Source organism: Periplaneta americana, chromosome 16 (genome assembly GCF_040183065.1).
Source record: "Periplaneta americana isolate PAMFEO1 chromosome 16, P.americana_PAMFEO1_priV1, whole genome shotgun sequence".
NCBI classification, from domain to species: domain Eukaryota; kingdom Metazoa; phylum Arthropoda; class Insecta; order Blattodea; family Blattidae; genus Periplaneta; species Periplaneta americana.
In genome coordinates, this window is record NC_091132.1 from 172,034,002 (window position 1) to 172,055,855 (window position 21,854).

Sequence of the window (21,854 nt, forward strand, 5' to 3'; positions counted from 1 at the left end):
TGCGCAATCCTACAAATTTCTGGAGTATTCTGATCAAGGGTGCCGTGACCGACCGATTATTCAGCTCACGAGTTTGCTCGCAAGTAAGATTGAATTCTCCACCACTTATTGTACAAAAATAATATTAATTGGACATCTTGCATGGACATTTATATCTATCTCTTCGTTTAATATTGTGTAATTAACCGTTTTTGCATGTGCGAATAAAGGAAATGCATTAAATTCGGCGAAACTTCGATGTCCCCACGCTGCATATAGGACAGAAAGTGTAATTAAACATTGAAACCTTTTCATATTTCTCGGCCTCACATCACTTAAATATTCATTCGACTACCCCACTAACTAACCTTGTCACATATTTATATCAGCCTCATATTACTTAGCTATCCCCTCATTAACGCATAACGAAACTCAAATCAGACGTCAATTGTGTGTGGTGTGGGGATATATCGAAGATTGGCCTCAAATTCAAACAATTTCCTCACGTAGAAATATATTTCATACTTTTGTATAATATCACAGTCTAGTATATACGATCTATTCCATCTCAAATCGACCGAAATATGGAGAAAATTGACCTTACAGTAAATTTCTAAATACAGTGAAACTTTTTTTGTACATAGAGAACTGTGATACAATGCTTTGTGCAAAGTTTGAGGTATCAGAACTTCATAGTGTTTAAATTAAAAGTATTTAAATTTATCGTATTTTCATAAAATTAGCCACTTTAAATTGATGTAGCTCCGAAACCCTTTCACCCAATGATCAAAAACATGGTTTATTTTGATACTGATAAATTAAAGTTTATATTCACATAAGTTATAAACAGATTTTCTTACTTTTTATGGAAATGGACAAATTTAGATTTGTCCTCATTAAGACGCCTTTGGCTAGGAAAAAATATTTTTAAAATATACAGTTAGATTCAGCATTGAAAGTACAAATAAACACATATTTTTTACTGATGGTATGTTGATAAGAAAGGATTGAAAATATCAAATAGAGAAAATAAATAGTATGTGCGTGAACTAACCAGCTGACTGTGAGACGGGAGCTTAACCGAGACAAGCAAGGCCAGGAGACAAACACGTGATGTGTTGTCTAGCAGTCATGGCTGTGCTAACTTTATCACAGGTTTTCATAAACACAGGAGTAAAATGACGCCCAACGCTCTCTTATCTTCAGCTCTCGGTCAGTGCGTGCGGTATTGCGCCGTTCAAGTCTAGGCGTGTGAAAATAATCTACTTAATACCCTCGAAACTTACTGCCATACCACTAAGCAAACAATGCCGAATCCCTCTTAATAATGCAGGGTTTTTTCTCAATATTTTTTTACATTTTTACAAATGGCCAAAAGGCCTAAAAGGAAGTAAAATCAGATTATCTGTCTATCTGTGTACAATAAAAATAAGGATTACTTCTTAACAGAACCTACCAAATTTCAGCTTCAAAATAAGCTCTCGTTCAATGTTCTGCAGTAAATGGTTCCAGAGTTCTGAGCGCTGAAAGAGGCTTGTTTTTATAAAATACGCTAAATTTGTAGCTCAATAATACGAAAATCGTTTGACTTTCGAGAGTATATTTTTGAAAATGCACTCCCCTCAGCACCTTGTATAAGTAGGGAAAAAATTAGAGTATAAAACAAATGCGAGGCTTTTTACTGAACGATTTCATATGGAATAGCCCATACAGTCACGAAGCTTGAGTTGTGAGGGTGCTAGGAACAATAGACTGTGCCGGTATACTATTTCGCATTGTCTGTAATGAGGCGATATTAGCGATCCTAGTGGTTAGCAACTATCTATGGATGCATATTTACTATGTATTGAGCTTCGTGAATGTATATACTAGACTGTGGTGATATCTTATAATAATTATTCTCGAAGAAATTCAGATAAAATATATCGTAAGAACTGCTGATGTGTTCAGCGAATCACATTTCACAAATTAATGTCCAGTTTTTAATAACTTCTTTTAGTTGAGATGGATTTGATCAAGATAGAACCCGAAGTAGATCCGTTGGACTTACAACCTCATGATAACAGAGATGAAGAAGAAAAGAAGCCTTTGACAGAGGTAAAGTGAAAGGACTTTTTCTATTTTGTTCACGTGAATGGTATAAGCAAAGACATTAAAGGAGAAGACAGCCATCTCTTCGATATATCGCAGGACAACTACAGCGCACCTAGTGGCTGGACCTGGTTCGGGGAATATAAGAGCTAAGAGTGTATATTGCAATATTGTATTTTTGTTTACCTTGTCTGTTTCGGGAACCTATTAATTCAGGCGGATAAATATAAGCTAATAAACTATTCGTATAATTCCCGTTTCTTCTACAAGTCCAACTGCTAGTTTTCCTGCATGCAACTTGTCTCTTCAGTTAACAAGTGAATCAATAGAAGACAGCTCCTTTAATGTCTTTGATATAAATGCTTTACTTCTGGAATGAAATGTGGAAGTCTGCCTAGAATAGCCTATGTACCTTTTAGTGGACGGGAAGATAATTAGGTCTACTGTCCAGTTTACGGAAATTTTGTCGTTTTTAATCCTTACAACTTAGCTGCTCAAGAATTTCATACTACTTACGTGGGATATTTTTGACCCCAAAAATGTTTGTTCTTAATATTTAGGATATTTTATAGCTTAATGTATTTTATGCTCGACCATGCCGAAATGTAGTAATTATACACCTGGTAGCAGCCCTTTAATGGACCTCATTAAAGTACACCTATTCATTAAAGTTCAGGTGTTCCACCAATCAGAAAATATCATTGTAGCAATATGAAAGCGCAAGTATCGATTATTCTCGGGTATGCCACAGAGGCTGGAAATCCAAAACTGTCGCAGAAGGTTATGTTGAAGAATCGATCAAAATAAAATTGAAATCTCAAATATAATATTAAACTCAGTCGAAAAAAACAACACACAAATTAACATCAATTCACCGTCATCTTCCAGCCTTTCACAAAGCACATTCCCACTAATTCATTTCACCAATTGCACAATAAATCAGTTCTGTTACTATAATAATTAGCGTTAATTGTAAATAATATTCAAATAAATTCAATTTGTCATCTCGTTTTTCAATGCCTAATTCAATTTCAAGGTTATATCAAGATTAATGTTTATTTTACTCTAGATTATATCAAGGTCAATGTCGACATTTGTTTTTCGGAAAAAAATCAATACTTTCGCGTCTGCGCACATCTCACAATTTACGAGATATTGCACAAGGTCAGTTCCGCTCCTCAGTCAGATAAGAATAACATGAATACTTATGAATAATTTCAAATTAGAAATATGGTCGAGCATAAAAAGTCGTATGAAAATTGACTATAATGGTAATTAAGACGCTCGTATGAATATTATGAAACTCGCTTGCGCTTGTTTCATAAACTTACTCGCGTCTTAATTACTACCATTATAGGTTCGTTGCATAATGTACTATTTATATACAGTATAGGCCGAAGCAAATTGAAAGTTTGTATTGCACTTAGAATTATTTACTATGTTTAAACAATTCGTTTAATGGCAGACTATCTATTCTGTATCTGTATTTTTATTTTTTTCCATTATCAGAGAACATATTCACTTTCCTTCAAATATAACACAAAAAGGAAATTGTTATTGCATCAAATGTTAATTATTATGTTTATACAATTAATTAATTAAATCTCATTACCTACTGTAGTAGAAAGAACAAGAAGCTAATTTTACGAATAAATAATTGAATGGTTTGGGGGAAAAAACCAGGCAACTCCAATTTTTTTCATTGTTGAGTTGTATTGTATTGTATTGTAGTTATTCATTTCCTGTACAATCTATTACAGATTATAGGTTCGTCATTAGATACAAACAGAAAAAAAAAACACACGCACGCACACGCACACACACACACACACACAAAATAACATTTCTAGTATGAATTTAATTGATTTCTAGTATTAATTTTAACACTCTTAAGTTTTCAAAGAATAGTAAAACTCCCAAAAGACACAATAAATAACAAGATATATAATACATTTTCCGTTTACAAGACATTAAATAAATAAATTAACAGAGATTAGGTAAAAACAAGATAGTCCTACATTATTATCAATATTGTTTGGAGAAAATATTATGTGCAACAGTAATGAAGGTAGGTATTTTGCTTTATAGCTTTAATGCAAGAAATCAGTGATTTTGAACGGCATGGACTGGAGCAGAATAGTTTTTACCCTGGTTTTGAAACCTTCATAATTTAAATGTTTAATATCCCAGGTATCTTGTTATATAATGAGATACCTGTATGAACAGTACTGTTGAGACTTTTGGTAATAGTATGACAATTTATATGCAAGTTGTTGGCAGTTCTTGTGTTATGGTTGTGAGTTTCAGAGTTCCTTTTAAAATAGTTAAGATTCTTATGTATAAAGCAAACAGATTCTAGGATGTAGATGCAGGGGAGTGGTAAAATATTGAATTCTTGAAAAATTTCTTTACTTGGAGTGCTTATAGGAACTTGTGTTGTTTATGTATAGAGGACAAAAAAATACGCTCTATCGTTTGGTTGAAGAACCAAGTAGTTCCAAGAATAAATGCTGGTTCACAATAACCCGGGAACGGAAACGGCAACGAGAACGAAAACGGAAATAATGTTAAAGTAAATGTATTTAAATATGAGCATTCACAATAGCATGAAGCCATCTGGTGCCAGACTGCTGAAACTTCTTCCAAACTGGCGGGAAACTGCAGAAATTCTTGGCACTCACTGTCATAATATTTTTGTTTATCAATAGTGAGAAAAATATCGGGGTCTGAATTTCTGGGGTTTCTCATGCCTTGTGCCTCTCTGTTTTTCCCCAGGAAGGAAATTTCGTGTATCTGCAGGTGGATCAGATAAAGACGGAGTACGTGGACCACAGCTATGACCTCACACCTGATGTACAACTTGAAGAAAGTTCAGCTGCTGTTACCTTTCCCGCCACGAACTGTAAAGTGGAGGTGAGTTGAGCTCGTGGGGGCACTGCCTCTTCTACTTCCAATTTCTTTTTTGTATTATGTCCTTTTGAGTTATCTGATAGTCAAGAGTGAAAAACAAGCCACAATTGGTTAGGAAAGCAGCAGAAAAACAGGCTGGAAAATAATTTTGTACTTTTCCTATTTTACTGCATGGTTTTCAGATTAAAATACCCACTTTAAGGAGAAAAATTGGCGTTGCTTATTATATTATGTAGGTTTATATTAAATAGTTATCTGTAAAACGAAACAAAATGCAGTTAACACAAAATGATATATCAAACAGTGGGATATAATGGGTTAAGCTGCCTTTAAAGTTATAAAATAGGATATCGTTCATTTTTTGAGCCATGGGTCGCAACCAGGTTCTAAAGCAGACAGCACAGCTGGGGTACGTTTATAATTGAGGGGCGTTTTCACAAAACTCGTTATCTACAAAATCTTCTTTTTGTCAAGACAACTCTTTTCTAAAATACAGAACTCTAGATACCGAGTTTTGAAAAATCTCTTTTATTTCAAGATCAATTTACTGATATACTTACCAACTTTAGCTTAATTCTGATAGCACCATTGGATTCTCCTGACCCAAAAACATAAGGATACGCTAAAACCTCAAAATCGAAAAAAAAATGTAGATAACGAGTTTTGTGAAAACGCCCCTCATTATTGTACCTTCATGTGTACAAGATGGAGATAGTAGATCAGCTGGATGGTCTTACTGCATATAAAAAAGAAATGTTAAAATGGAAACTGGAATTCGCGAAGATCAACACTGACGAAGATTTCTGTACTAAAGTTCAGGATTTCCTTAATTTTCTTTCTAGAGCCATCCATTTACTTCCCGGTCCTAGACATCCAGCAATCCTGAACGAGCAACCAAGAGGGCTAGAGAAAAGAGACGTGAAAAGTATGAATACCAGAAAACTCAGTTTCTTTATTACAATCAGAGGAGAAAGGCAGTTAGGTCAGCACTTAACGATCAATGCACATCCTGTAAAGTGGATATTAACAAGATCCATCATCATTTTCCTTCACGACTTTCAACTGAAAATCTTTGTGAATGTCCAGAATATTCTCCCGTTATAACTGAATCACAGCAAGTTGTTCTAGATAGCACGGAAAATCTTGTTATCACGAAACAAGAAGTAGCATTCGCTGTCAGCAAGATAGCTGTAGACACAGCCCCAGGTCCTGACCATGTACTTGTGCGGGCTTTGAAAGACGAAACATGCTATGAGGTAACAGCTATGATAGCGACCACTATGCTGACAAAATATTTAGTACCAGTTTGCCTCAAACAAGCCAGGACAGTATTAATTTATAAAGGTGGGGATGAAATGAATCTTGAAAACTGGAGACCCATAAAGATTTGTTCTGTGGTCAGACGGGTAATAGAGCGAATTCTTGATTTCCGCCTGAGAGCTTTAATTAACTTCTGCGAAAGTCAAAGAGGGTTTATTAATTCCCCTGGTATCCTGATAAATACATCAATTCTCGAGTTGGTTTTAGTTGCTGCAAAATCTCATTAGTATTTCTCGACATAAGTAAAGCTTTTGACAATGTGGGTTACAAACACCTCCAGAACACTTTGCTAGGACTTGGATTGCCTTCCAAATTATCAAACCTAATACTAGAGCTGCAGAGAGATAATAAAACTCAAACAGAAACGAGAACGTACAAAACCAAACAAATCACTATCAAGAGAGGAGTTATGCAGGGTTCACCGCTCTCTCCCTCCCTTTATAACATATCAACTGGCCATATTCTTGAAGAACTCTCTACTCATGACTTGCAAGAAGAGCATGGATTTTCAGTTTCTCCAGGACTACCAAAGATAACATCATTAGGTTTTGCAGATGACACCGTGATTGTTGCTAGAAATGAAGACTCAGCACGAGTACTGGTTGAACTTGCCATAACTAGATTTAACGAAATTGGTCTCAACATAAACATAGATAAATGCAAATGCATTTTTGTAACCAAAGGATTTATTAAATACAAATCACTTGACTTAATTTCTGGCCAAATAATTCCGTCAATTGTCCCAGAAGAAAATATAAAATATCTCGGTGTAAGCTACCACACTTCTACTGTATTTGATGCAGTCAAGTGTATGGAAAAGTTAAAGAACAAACTAGATATCCTTGCATCAACTCCTCTATTACAACATCATCAGAAATATTCTGTATTATGCAGCTACATCTGCCCTACTTTGATTTATCAGTTTCAGACAACACCACTGAATAAAATACCAGCCAAATTTCTTTCTGATGCCGATGTTCTCATTAAAACCACATTGAAGGAAATACTCCAGCTTCCCACCGACACACCAGACAACATGCTTTATGCTGACAGAAAATACATGGGATTGGGACTATTTAAATCTAGCTGGGAAGCTTTTTTTGCAGCATATCAATGCATGTCAGAGCTTACAACGATCCCAAAATATCCATGTAAACTCCTGTCGCAACTTGTCTAATGAAATTGGGGTTTGTTTAAATAAACTTGGACTTCAAAACACCTCTTCTGATTCACTTCAAGTGACAAAATTGAGACAAGAGCTCAGGGAGCGAGCATTTCAATCTTGGTGCTCTTCAAATCAGAAAGGGAAATGCGTCATCCTCTATAAGGAGTTCACTCCCGCCAATAAATGGGTCTGACAACCTGATCGCCTCACTAGCAGTGAATGGAGACAAGCTCTTAAAATGACAGCTAATGTTTGTCCGCTGCATGCTATACCAGGAAGGTCCCGAGACGGAAGCCACTGTCGTCGTTACGTCAGTGAGATTGAAACTCTTGGCCACGTTTTGGGTGCCTGTCCTTTCAGCGAGACAGTGCGGAACTCTAGACATCACAGAATCAGGTCCAGGATTGCCGAAGCCTTGAGGAAGAAAGGTCTCACTGTGCACGAAGAAGTCCATGGCATCTCTCAAGAGGGATCCTGTCGGCGAATTGACATGCTTGCCAGTCCACCAGGCTCTACATCCGCCTACATTATCGACCCGACAGTCAGGTTCGAGGCACAGGAACAACAGCCCGCTGACGTCCACGCAGAAAAATGCAGAATTTATGAGCCCACAGTTCCATTCTATTTGGAGAAATATCACCTCACCTCCATTGAAGTAGTTGGGCTAATGGTTGGCGCTAGGGGCACAATACCTCGCCTCTTTGCCAGTTTCTGCAAGAAGTTCCAGCTGAACAACGACTTCATTCGTGATGTTTCCCTTACTGCTATCAGAGGATCACTTGCCATTTTAAAATACCATCTGTACTTTGTTTCCTAAAAAGGGATACTTTTGCTCGAATGTCTAATCTGTTTGTTTACTATGTTTAGGCCTGTCATATGCATGCTATTATCTTTCCTCTACTTACTTTTCCCTTTTGTTCGTTTCCCTCATTTCTCTTTTATGGTCTTTTTTTTTGTTTTCACTCAATATGTTTATTATGCTTTGTCCAATGAGGCAGTCCCGCTATTGGGAAAGCTGTTTATAAAATTATAAACCTAGTAGTCAAAGACAAATGTGTGTCCTACGAGCATTAAATCCTACGATTATAGTCTTAAGGAACAGGAATACGCCTTTAGAATTATGTAACGACGATAATTTCAGGCGAAGATTTCGATTTTCATAGGAATGAACGAAAAATTTAGCAAGAATACTAAATAACCTACAACGAAATGAAAGAGATAGCAGGTTGCTACTTTTATTACAACTTCCGTTGCTTTGAGGTATGTACATTTATGTCCATAAGGTGACACAATTTAATTTTTGTAACGATGGAAACGTACGAAAATCAACCTGCCGAGGTACATCAGAAAAAATGCGACATATACGACCCCACTATAACTTACCATATTATAAGGAAAAATATCATCTAGCGTCGATCGAAGTTATTGGATTACTGATTGGGGCTAGAGGGACCATCACAAAAAGATTCGCGCATTTTTGCAAGCAGTTTGGTCAGGACAAACTCTTGTCACTGAAGTATCTCTGTTTGCAGTGAAGGGGTCTATAAAAATCCTAAGAAACCATCTCTACACGTAAATAGATTCATCTCTTTGCTATGGCGATCTGCTCACTTAAGTTGGGTCTTGCAACCAGTACTAAATAGACGACTATGATCATCCAATAGCTAATAGATACTATGAAATTTTATGTTTCTTCTGGAATTAATGATGTTTTGTTTAGTCTTTTCCAATTATTTCTAATTGTGCTATTTCTTATTCTTTTTCTTCTCCATTGTTTTATTTTTTTTTCCATTATAACAACAATTTTATGGTAAGCTTTGTCTTCTAGGCACCTTCACTTGGAGGAAGCTGAATAAAATTTATTAGAAATAACATTAGTTTTGTATATTTTATTTAATAGGTACTTGAAATTGATTTTGGCCAACAAGAATATCAGACATACGATTTTGTTTATTATTATTATTATTATTATTATTATTATTATTATTATTATTATTATTATTATTATTATTATTTACGTTTTATATTACTGGGGCTTTCCGTGTAGTGATATATCTGAAAACAGAACCATAATATATTTAGTTTTAATTTATATTTTAATCCAATTAATATTTACTTGGGAGGAGGTTTTCAGGTACTTAATCGTTATTAGTAGTTATGGACGAAGGATAAACAACATAAACGCTCGACTTGTGCTATTTGGTTAATATTTATTTTCAGTTTGGCATCTGAAAATCCGTTTCCTATTAAATACTAAGTAATGCTAGTATTTTAACCGGATATATATTCCGAAAGTTAGTAAATATAACATTAACTTACCTCGAAACAAAAGACTGTACTGCAATTCAATTAATATGTTAGTCCGATGCTCATTTCCTTGTAATACCGACTCTTCATTAGAAATAAAGATCGATCCTTTGCTGTGTTGCCATATATTAAAACCACGAACCGCGGTTTCTTCTCATGCTGCATCTTGACTTCGTTTTAGAAATCGACCTCTAGGTTTTGTTCACTCCATTGTGACTGATGAATTCAATGAACTGTACCAAAAATATATTAATTAGTTTTACTTAAAAATTCTGCTTGCAAGAATTGAAATTGAGGTCTCTGCCATCAGAAAAGTTTCCGACTTCTAGTTTAGATGATGTTGCTCCATTTGTCTGCAATATTTACTTTCTTCTTACAGGACGATTCTGGTGAATTAGACCCTCTGAAGGAGCCGAAAGTGGAAGCAACAGTAGAGGACGAGGAGGAGGAAGAAGCCTTGCCTGACAGGTGAGTAGTGTACGCATTTTCACCTCTTCTGTTAAATGATGACGTACCGTACATTTTAACATGAAACTAGCCCCACGATAAACTTTATTCTCGTGTATGTTATCTGTCTGGAGACAGCACGTCCGCTATTGAATTAACGTGAGCTGAATTGCTCTGATTGGCTCTTTCGTCAGTGACGTCAACATAGCGTTAACTGTTTAGTGGACCAGTAGCGTGCGAAAACTTTATAATGTGGAAATCGTACACATTACACATAGACTCGACATGGGCTTACAAGAAATTGAATATCAGAATAAGAAATCCGTAACAATGAGGATTTTCAAAACTACAGAGACAAATGTTATACTGATATAGGCTATATTAAGTTTCAAAGGCACTGATTAAGTTTAATTTTTAGAATTCTCGTAAAAATGGTATTTACAATATAATGGATGGAGCATGTTATATGCGATTTAAGACACCTAGGTTTTTGAAATAGGTTTATATAAATATATATTATACTTTTTTTTTAAATAATCATAATTACCTACATTCTGTTTCGGATCAGAACTGTTAATTATTTTTATACAACCAAGTAGCCTCGTAAAGGTGCAAATATATCATATTAAATATGTCACGCAAGGAATCTCTTGGATTCAAGTTGACTAATGCACATTTATACTTCCTACTACTTTTCATAAATACAACGGTATGGAACGGCGTGTTTCAACCAATCATTGCTGCTTGTTTTACATTTTTTATCACCTCCCTAGCATTTGTTTCTTTGTTTGCCAACATTGTACTTTCAATAATTGTACCTTTTAAAATTATTCATGTTTATTTCATCATTTATCTTTATATATTATTTGGATTATATTATAGGTTCTGCTATATGAGTTTATGGATAGTCGTATATCAGAGAATGTTTAATATATTATATTTGTAATTGAAGTGGAATGAAACTGTTTTAATAAAAATTAAACTGAATCAACACAGCCTTCTTGACTAGTAATCGTCCATAGAGTTCAATCAAAATCATATAGTTGGCACAAAGGGTAACAAGAGAACAGCTCATCATAACACACTACTGCCATCTAGCAGAATATTTGTAATGATGAGATGGTATAATAATGTAAATAAGATAAATCACAACGTCTAGTGAGATTACTGTAGAAAACAATATTCTGTGTGCCCTCTTCTGTATGATAAATATTCTCTCAACGAATAAAACGTGGCCACATAATATATCAATAAATAATAGCACAGATTACAGGACAGGTTGTGCTAACATATGGTAAACATCAGCGACCATCGTTAATTCTTTTTCGAAATATTACTTCTGAGGTAATTATGTTGACAGATCTCAATTTTTTCACCACCAGAATAAGAACACATGTTTTATTTTTCTCTACAAAATACACCTCAGCCAATTTTAGGATCTAAAATAATATAACTTCCAATTCAGCTGTTTACCCATATCAAGAGTACGTTAAGAAATAGTTATAAAATTTATAAATTTCTAACATACCATTTGTAAAATTATAAACGACAATTAAATTCTAATATCACGGCCTGGAAACTATTATTTTCTCCTTCTTACACAAGTGTTTGTGAAACACAAAAATTTGTAAATATGTAGATTTGTAACTTTTCTTTCTTGTAATTTGTACTTTCGTGGAATAAAGACCAGATATTGACTGAGAGCCGTGCGAAACATTATCTGTATCTTTTGTGATCGAAAGGAAAATTAATTCGCTATTTACTTTAAATAACTATATCGATCGTCTAGTTCAAAAGTGCGACAACTCAAAAAAACAAGTTTTGAGATATCTTCAGTTGGAAGTTTCAAATAAATCACTTAGGAAGGAACAGAGTTCTGGTTCATAACCACGACAATTAGAAATGAGTCAATATTCAGGACGACTACATCACAATCTTCCAGTTCATTATTAATACATTTCGAAATGTACTAATAATGAATTAGTAAAGTCCATAGTTATAATTACTTCTAAAGCAGTTTATTTAATTTTTTTTTTCTTTTTGGTTGTAAATATGACATCTCAATACTGAATCGGAAAGAGCTCCGAAAGGGGCTTTCAGTAGTATAAATAACTATTATGCTCGACCATGCCCAAATGTAGTAATTATACACCTGGTAGTAGCCCTTTAATGCACCTCATTAAAGTACACCTATTCATTAAAGTTCAGTTTTTCAGCCAATGACAAATTACCTTTGTACCATTATAAAGCCGCAAGTATCGATCATTCTCGGAATTCAATCGAAAGACAATTAGCGAAAAGTCACGGAGCCTGGAAATCCAATACTGTCGCAGAAGGTTATGTTCTGTTACTATAATAATTAGCGTTAATTGTAAATTATATTCAAATAAATTCAATGTGTCATCTCGTTTTCCAATTCCAAATCAATTTCCAGGTTATATCAAGACTAATCTTATTCTCTACGTTATATCAAGGTCAATGACATTCGGCCTCGGAAAAAAACAATACTTTCGCGTCTGCGCACACCTCACAATTCAGGTCAGTTCGCTACATAACCATAACATGATCTACTTTTGAATAATTTCAAGTTAGAAATATGGTCGAGCATAAAAAGTCGTATGAAACTTGCCTATAATGGTAATTAAGACGCTCGTATGAAAATTATGAAACACGCTTGCGCTCGTTTCATAAACAAACATACTCGCGTCTTAATTACTACCATTATAGGCTCGTTGCATAATGTACTAAAAAAATAGCAATTTTTGAGTTGTCGCACTTTTGAACTGGATGATCGATATCCTAAATTATTTTATGATCAACGAAACAAATGAAATACGCAGAATATCACGTACACTGTATTTCCACTTTCGAACTATGGCACGGTTTTACTTTTTTATGGACGTCAAAAATTTTTTACTTCCGATAATCTGTTATTGATTTTTGTGTTTCAATGCAAATCGCAGAATATATATATATATATATATATATATATATATATATATATATATATATATATATATATATATATATATATATATATATGTTATTGTTGATTATAGTCAACTGTTCGAAGACAGATCAGAACATCACAAGTGATACCAAAAACGCACCATGTACAAAATGATTATTTACTCTTATTTTACGATTTGGCTATTATTGTACTAATAGTGAATGAGTAAAGTCCATGGTTATAATTATTTCTAAAGCAGTTTATTCAGTTTTTTTCTTATTGGTTGTAAATATGACTTATCTCAATACTGAATTTTTTTTATTGGGTCATTTTACGACGCTATATCAACATCTAGGTTATTTAGCGCCTGAATGAAATGAAGGTGATAATCCCGGTGAAATGAGTCCGGGGTCCAGCACCGAAAGTTACCCAGCATTTGCTCGTATTGGGTTGAGGGAAAACCCCGGAAAAAATCTCAACCAGGTAACTTGCCCAGACCGGGATTCGAACCCGGGCCACCTGGTTTAATACTGAATCGGAAAGAGCTCCGAAAGGGGCTTTCAGTAGTATAAATAACTAAAAAAATGGCAATTTTTTAGTTGTCGCACCTTTGAACTCGACGATCGATATACTAAATTATTTTATGATCAACGAAACAAATGAAATACGCGGAACATCAGGTACACTGTATTTCCACTTTTGAACTATGCCACGATTTTACTTTTTATGGAACACAAATTCTTTACTAATGATAATCTGTTATTGATTTCTGTGTTTCAGTGCAAATCACAGAATATATTTATGTTGTTGTTGTTTAATCAATTGTTCGAAGACAAATCTGAACCTCACAAGTGATGCCAAAAAGGCAGCATGTACGAAATTATTATTTACTCTTATTTTACCATTTGGCTATTATTTGCAGTAATAGTGTCTTTTTTTCACAGCAATGCAACTGCTCATCAGAGGAGCGTTGCATCAGAAGATACTGTTGCACATGCCGAGGTTGTGAAAATGGGCCAATACCGGCAGAGTTCCATTTACCCTGATGACCCAGCCTCTGCCTATTCTTCATACAAGAATCTTATCACAAGAGAAAAGCAGTTGCAAACACAATCTCGCAGCGATAGAGTTGCAGGCGAAAATCGGACGGGTTCAGGAGACAGTTACGGCGAAGGTTCAGCGAATGCCCTCGTTCAGACTCAGAAAAGGAAGAAATCCTTCAAATGCAATGTTTGTGGAGTGGCTTTTTCGCGTTCAAACCATCTCAAAAGGCACGCACGTGTACACACAGGAGAGAGGCCTTTTGTATGCGATTTATGTGGAAAGTCATTCTCGGAAAAGGGAAAATTGAAAAACCACACACGCTCACACACGGGTGAAAGGCCATTTAAATGTGATGTCTGTGGATTCGGGTTTTTGGAGGCCGGAAATCTCAGAAGACATAAAATCATACATACAGGGGAAAAGCCTTTCAATTGTGATATGTGTGACAAATCATTTTCCGTGAAGGGAAGTCTGATAAGTCATAAACGCAGACACTCAAGCGAGAGGACTTTCAAATGCACTGTATGCGGAAAATGTTTCAAAGAATCTTGCCATCTGAGAAGCCATATGCTCCAACACACAGGCGAAAAACCATTTAAGTGCAGTGTCTGTGAAAGGTGTTTCTCGGAGCCCGGCAATCTTAAAAGGCATTTACGTCTACACACAGGAGAGACGCCATACAACTGCGAAACGTGTGGAAAATCATTCAAGACTTCGGGAAATCTAAAAATTCATTCACGCCTTCATACTGGCGAGCGGCCATTCAAATGTGATGTGTGTGGGAAATCCTTCCGCGCTTCCGGACATCTCACAATGCATTCACGGCGGCATACTGGTGAAAGGCCATACAAATGTGGCGTGTGTGAAAAATTGTTCAAGTCTACAGGAAATCTTGCATTACATGCACGCGTTCATTCTGGTGAGAGGCCATTCTGTTGTAGTACTTGTGGAAAGTTTTTCTCGACATCGGGAAGTCTTCAACGTCATTCGCGTCTACATAAAATTTAACCTTCGACTCCTCGAGCTAAGCTGTGCTGTATTTTCCTGTAATATTACAAATTGAATTCTTCTGTCTCCATTTTACAAGCAAAACCGTATTCTTGAAATACGGCATTGGAAATTTCAATATTTGTTGGTTCTTTGTATATGAATTGTAATATTATATCTGTGGCCGGGAGGAAAAAGGTCTTAAGTAAAACTTTTATACTTTTCAGAAGAACAGTAGAAAGATTGGAATTGGTGTCAAATATGGAGTTTTTTTTTAATTAAGAGGTTTTTCCTGGATATTATTTGTTTATATTTCTTCTAAATAGGTAATGTTGGTCATTTAGCAATTTTCTTGATTATTTCCAAAAATAGCCGCACTTAAGCTGTTTTAAGACCACAAGCCAAACTGAGTAGAAGGGATTATTTAAACATAAGACCTTTTTCGTGTCAAAATAAAAGAGAAATGTAAATTATTAGGAATGCAAAATGGGTCTTAAACAATTATAGGACTGTTTACCCTGATGCTTAAAGTTTTAGAAGGAAAGGGCATCAGTATGTGATAAAATGGCTAAAATACAAGTTAGACCTTTTTAATAGGTAATCATGGAAAGTAAACTTGTGATGGTTTGTAAGGAATAAAGTATTAAATATTCTTAAGTCCTTTATTCTGTGTGTGCTCGATTTCAAAAAGTATTTAGGACATTTGGTAACGCTCTATAAATCCAGTCAGGATTCTTATTTGACTTTAGCCGTTTTACCAGATTGTAGAGAATTGTTTCCGCTTTCAGAATATATAAAAATCTCATTTTCACAAGAAATTGACTTAAGACCTTTTTGCTCCCGGCCACAGATAAAATGCACTCCAGTTAAAAGAGGGCGCATATTGATTACATAACATAACGATGTCTTTGTTTGTCTGGACTATTAATGTGTATTCCTGGGTCATATGCATTAGACATACTAAACAAGCAACTGTCAATTTATATGGAAGAATACATTTCAGACCTATGTTGTAACTGTACATGGCAAATGTTTTAATTTGAAAGTTGCTAATTCATAATTAAGAAAACAATTTTGTTGTGTATGGACTCAATCTCTTCTGTGCAAACTTAGTTATTGAATTCCCTCTGTAAGGCGATTTCAGTACATGATACATTTCGCAATTCTTCATAATAATTCGCAGGTGTACAAGGAAATAGAAAGTTTGTGGTTGCCCTTTGTCTTGCAATGCTTAAGGTGAATGCCAGTTACAGTGATATAGTTGTCAGTGTGGCTCAACTCTTAGTTGGCAAGCATCCTGTTGTGCAGAAATTTAACCCTATAAATGAATCCATGAGTCCGAAAACCAGTCATCTCTACTTTTTACAAATTGTAGTGTCTTTCACTGTCCTATTTTAGTCAGATGAACCATTTAGGCTGAAAACAAATCACCTACTGGATACAGAAAATATTGAGCAGTGAAATCTGTATTTTGTTATAAAACAGGCTCTCTCTTCAGTATTGCCAACTAATATCATATACCACCAAATGGGGTAAAATCATAATGTTACATACTGAAATAATAATGATTTAGTATTAACAGTAACAATGTATTGCTTATTTACTGAAGTATTTGACTTTTGATACAATTCGTTTTTTTTCATTTATTTTAATAAACATGCAAATTAATCTTTCAGGAATAACTCCCTGTAAAGTTAATATGAATAATTTCGAGGAAAAATTGTTCCGGAGCCGGGTATCGAACCCGGGATCTTTGGTTAAACATACCAACGCTCTCCCAACTGAGCTACCCGGGAACTCTACCCGACACCGATCCAATTTTTCCCTCTATATCCACAGACCTCAAAGTGGGCTGACAACCGTCAAGCAACCAACATTTGAGTGCACACTAACTCTGTGTTACTTTATTAGTTATGAATTATTCCTGAAAGCTTAATTTGCATAATACACGTCACTCTAAGTAACAGAAAACCACAATTTAAAGTCACACAGAGTTAGTGTGCACTCAAATGTTGGTTGCTTGACGGTTGTCAGCCCACTTCGAGGTCTGTGGATATAGAGGGAAAAATTGGATCTGTGTCGGGTAGAGTTCCCGGGTAGCTCAGTTGGGAGAGCGTTGGTACGTTTAACCAAAGGTCCCGGATTCGATACCCGGCTCCGGAACAATTTTTCCTCGAAATTATTTTAATAAACATGTCTACAACATTAGTTTTACAAAGATTTTCATTATTTTTTTATATACGCTAATTTATTTTTAAAAATGTTGATCTATATTATTTTAAAAAATAAAACCATTCATTCTATCTTAAATATTTTACTGAATTTTGTTCACATTAGATAATTTTACATGCATGAAAGTTTTCAGTAAGATAACCTAAGTATGTTTTGGATTATGTAAACGTTGTCTGTCCGAACAAAATTCTCAAAAGGTTTCATAATTTAAAAAAATTATTATTATTATTATTATTATTATTATTATTATTATTATTATTATTATTATTATTATTATTATTATTATTAGGTTTTCAAAAACATTAAAATTATTTATTAATGGAGAGATAGTGTATATTAAGCATGCCAATTTTTGTTCCCAGAGGACCTATTGATTATGGTGAAAAAATGTTCATATATAGTACCTTTCTGCTGCTTTTTGTCCCAGTCATGATTTTCATACAGACTGTTTTGTACGTAATGAGAATGAGTTCCAGCGTGCCTCAGGTGGCAACGTATTTCTATTATGATTCAGAGCTGTTGTGCGTGGGTTCGTTTCCCGCTTGCTCTTATTACTTGGGATTTTCCGAGGATTTCCCCAATTGTACAGTCAGTGTCAGGTGATCCATTTTGAATCCCAGGCTCTATATCGCTTTTTACAAAGTCCATAGACTATAAGTAGCCTAGTAGTTGATATAATGTTGTTAATAGAATTTAAGTAAAGAGGATGAGTTCGTGTTCTTGCGCTTAGCTCAGCAGCTGGTTATAGGATTCTATTTCAATACTAAAATTTATACACGATGGCCCAAAAGTAACTACCCATTTTTCCATCTGTACCTTACTTTATTCATGGTTATTTATTGGTAGAAAGTTTTTTCAAATTGTTTTCCCTCTGCTTCGACACATCTCTGAAGACGATGTCGGACAATTAAGTTTGTTAGATAAAATGTAACAAACGAGTTATAGTGTAAAAACAATATATACGCGACAAGCCACCGGTGTGGCTCAGTCGGTTAAGGTACTTGCCTGCCGGTCTGAAATTGCGCTCGGGCTCGGGTTCGATCCCCGCTTGGGCTGATTACCTGGTTGGGATTTTTCCGAGGATTTCCCGAACCGTAATGTGGATGCCAGGTAATCTATGGCGAATCCTCGGCCTCATCTCGCTAAATACCATCTAGCTATCACCAATCTTATCGACGCTAAATAACCTAGTACTTGATACAGCGTCGTTAAATAACCAACTAAAAAAACTACAGTATACGCGACAATGATTCCGATCCACAATTGTGCGAAAATTCATGCTTAAGTCAGTGTCCAAGATCGTCTTCAGAGATGTGTTGGCGCAAAGAGAAAACTGAAAAAAACTTTCAATAAATAAACGATCATGGATAAAGTAAGTTGCAGATGGGAAGTATCACTTAATGAAAAAAATCAATACATAGTATTTTTCACTGAAACTAAACTAATTTTTTATTATTGCTAATTGTAACTGGCCATGGATCGGCACAAAGATTTGAATGGAAAGTTATTATTCTACGGTTTATTTAGTAATGTGCGAAAATCTACTTCATGAATGAAAAAGATGACATTGTTAAATCGTTGTATGTGGGCAATAGGGCGCGTAGACTATGTGAGAAATTTAGCGAGCAATATGGGATATGGTAGTGAATGTCAAACGAAAGTTGTATAATAGACTGGATTATTGTGTGGCATCCAATGGAAGTCTATTTGAAAATGTATTGTAATTTACTATTAATATACAAACAATGAATTGGGTAAATTCCTCTTTAGAGTTAAAATTGGGTGAATGGACAAGGTAAAGCTTTGAGTTAAGTGGAATTATAGATACTAAGTACACACTATAAAGCCATGAAGAGTATATAACGGGCAAAATCTCAAGGTATCACCTTAACTAACAAAATAATTTTAATCTTATTATGAAAGCGATATGTTTACCGAAGCAATAGATTAGACAGAAATACAGAACAGACAGTGAGTGCAAGACTGTAAGTACCGGTAATTAGATAAATGCAAGAAAAATGTTAATACTCGTAGTTTTCAGTTTTGTGTTCACTACTTTATTCTGTGGCAATGCAAGGCTCTATGGGTACGCAATGGTTGTGGCAGATAATTAGATAAGAAAATAATATTTAATAAAATGGTACGTAAAGAATTAATATCATTTCATTTTAAACTCAAGGCTTGTTAATTACACATTTTTTTACGAGTTATATTATTCTTTGTTAATTTGTGATTCTTATATATATGGTGGTGGTGCATTTTCAACTGGATTGCATATAATCCGCCATAGTCATACTATAAATGAAGAAATAGATACGTAAATAAATGATTAAATCAATGCATTGTTATTTTCATTCCTAATCCGTAAAAAATTGTAATTAATTATGGTGTAATGGTATCATTAATTTCCTTCTCCTTTATGTTTTGATCTTAAACTGCTTTGTTTTAAAAACGTCAGCATATCAGTCAACCAAGGGTTAATGCAATTAACATTTCTCGTTAAATAAATTGTTTGCTTGTTAACTTTCACGAATTCCAACACGCAAAATATTACTTCAATAGACTAAATGACACTGTTTATTTTTTTCTCTAGGCCTATAATAAACTCCAATAATCTCTTCTTGTATAATAATTACTGCATTTATTTACTTACAGCTTTTAAGGAACCTGTGTTCATTGCCGCCCTCACATAAGCCCGCCATTGGTCCCTATCCTGAGCGAGATTAATCCATTCTCTATCATCATATCCCACCTCCCTCAAATACATTTTAATATTATCTTGCCATCTACGTCTCGGCCACCCTAAATGTCTTTTTCCCTCCGGCCTCCCAACTAACACTCTATATGCATTTCTGGATTCGCCCATACGTGCTACATGCCCTGCCCATCTCAATCGTCTGGATTTAATGTTCCTAATTATGTGAGGTGAAGAATACAATGCTTGCAGTTCTGTGTTGTGTAAATTTCTGCATTCTCCTGTAACTTCATCCCTCTTAGCCCCAAATATATTGCTAAGCACCTTATTCTCAAACACCCTTAACCTATGTTCCTCTCTCAAAGTGAGAGTCCAAGGTTCACAACCATACAGAACAACCGGTAATATAACTGTTTTATAAATTCTAACTTTCAGATTTTTTGAGAGCAGCAGTCCCTATCCTAAGCAAGATTAATTCATATTATGGATTTATTAATTTGTCCTACAGAATAATGTCTGTAATATTGACATTTAATATTTGAGGAGAAAAATTCGCTCCGGCGCCGGGGATCGAACCCGGGTCCTTGGTTCTACGTACCGAGCGCTCTGACCACTGAGCTACGCCGAATTCAATCCACAGCACCGGACCGAACCCTCCTCCTTCAATGTTTCCCTTTGTGGCCTGACTCCAAGTTAGGCATATATGTTGACGTATATGTCCAATGTCAACTGCCATTATACTAGGAGCGCACTCAGCTGAGTGACTTGTTTGGCCGGGATTCCGCAGATAAGTGCACAGTAATCTGTACAAATATATGCACTGCAGCTATGAGAATATTATAGATTTATTAATTTGTCCTACAGAATAATATCTGTAATATTTACAATTAATATTTAAGGACAAAAATTCGCTCCGGCGTCGGGGATCGAACCCGGGTCCTTGGTACATAGAACCAAGGACCCGGGTTCGATTCCCGGCGCCAGAGCGAATTTTTCTCCTCAAATATTAAGATTAATCCAGTCTCTACAGTCATAACCCATCTCACTCAAATCCATTTTAATATTATCCCCCCATCTACGTCTCCATCTCCCCAATGGTATTTTTCCCTCCAGCCTCCTAACTAACACTCTATATGCATTCCTGGATTCACCCATACGTGCTATATGCCCTGTCAATCTCAAATGTCTGGATTTAATAATAATAATAATAATAATAATAATAATAATAATAATAATAATAATAATAATAATAATAATTTATTTCAGCTGGCAGAGTTAAGTCCGTAAGGCCTTCTCTTCCACTCAACCAGCAAAAAGTATACATACATATGCATGAACTTACAAAGAATTCAACAATTTGATTTAAATGATAGTTACATGTATACAAGAGTTATTTACGAATTAAACAACAAAATACTATGAACTATTAATTAAACACTGAAATAAACTGTGTAGCAGAATTAAGCTAAAATACATAGGATGTTAATATATTTCAAATAATATTAGATAATAGAAAGAGATTATTATGAGACAATTTTGAAAATACAGCACTATCAGGATGATGTCTAAAGAAAGAAGTAACAATGTAGTCAGTGATAGTTTAAATCAGTATGATTGAAGTGAAATGTACAGATGTAGAATACAATGCGTGCAGTTCTGCGTTGTGTAACTTCCTCTATTCTCCTGTAACTTCATCCCTCTTAGCACCAAATATTTTCCCAAGTACC

General features: G+C 35.0%; 1 protein-coding gene across 1 annotated transcript; it reads left to right on the forward strand.

The window, feature by feature from the left end:
- Positions 1-7: 7 nt before the first annotated feature.
- Positions 8-17,806, forward strand: LOC138691435 (uncharacterized). The gene is made up of 6 exons (XM_069813362.1): positions 8-83; positions 1,979-2,076; positions 4,846-4,983; positions 10,152-10,240; positions 14,114-14,399; positions 17,795-17,806. The coding sequence occupies exons 2-6, from the start codon at positions 1,984-1,986 to the stop codon at positions 17,804-17,806; spliced, it is 618 nt and encodes a 205-aa protein (XP_069669463.1). The 5' UTR covers positions 8-83; positions 1,979-1,983.
- The last annotated feature ends 4,048 nt before the right edge of the window (positions 17,807-21,854 follow it).

Bases quoted from the DNA above. Each gene is read 5' to 3' on its own strand.
- LOC138691435 (XM_069813362.1), top strand. From the start codon at position 1,984: ATGGATTTGATCAAGATAGAACCCGAAGTAGATCCGTTGGACTTACAA. The intron at 2,077-4,845 runs GTAAAGTGAAAG...GTTTTTCCCCAG, and splicing joins AAAAGAAGCCTTTGACAGAG to GAAGGAAATTTCGTGTATCT. The intron at 4,984-10,151 runs GTGAGTTGAGCT...TTCTTCTTACAG, and splicing joins CCACGAACTGTAAAGTGGAG to GACGATTCTGGTGAATTAGA.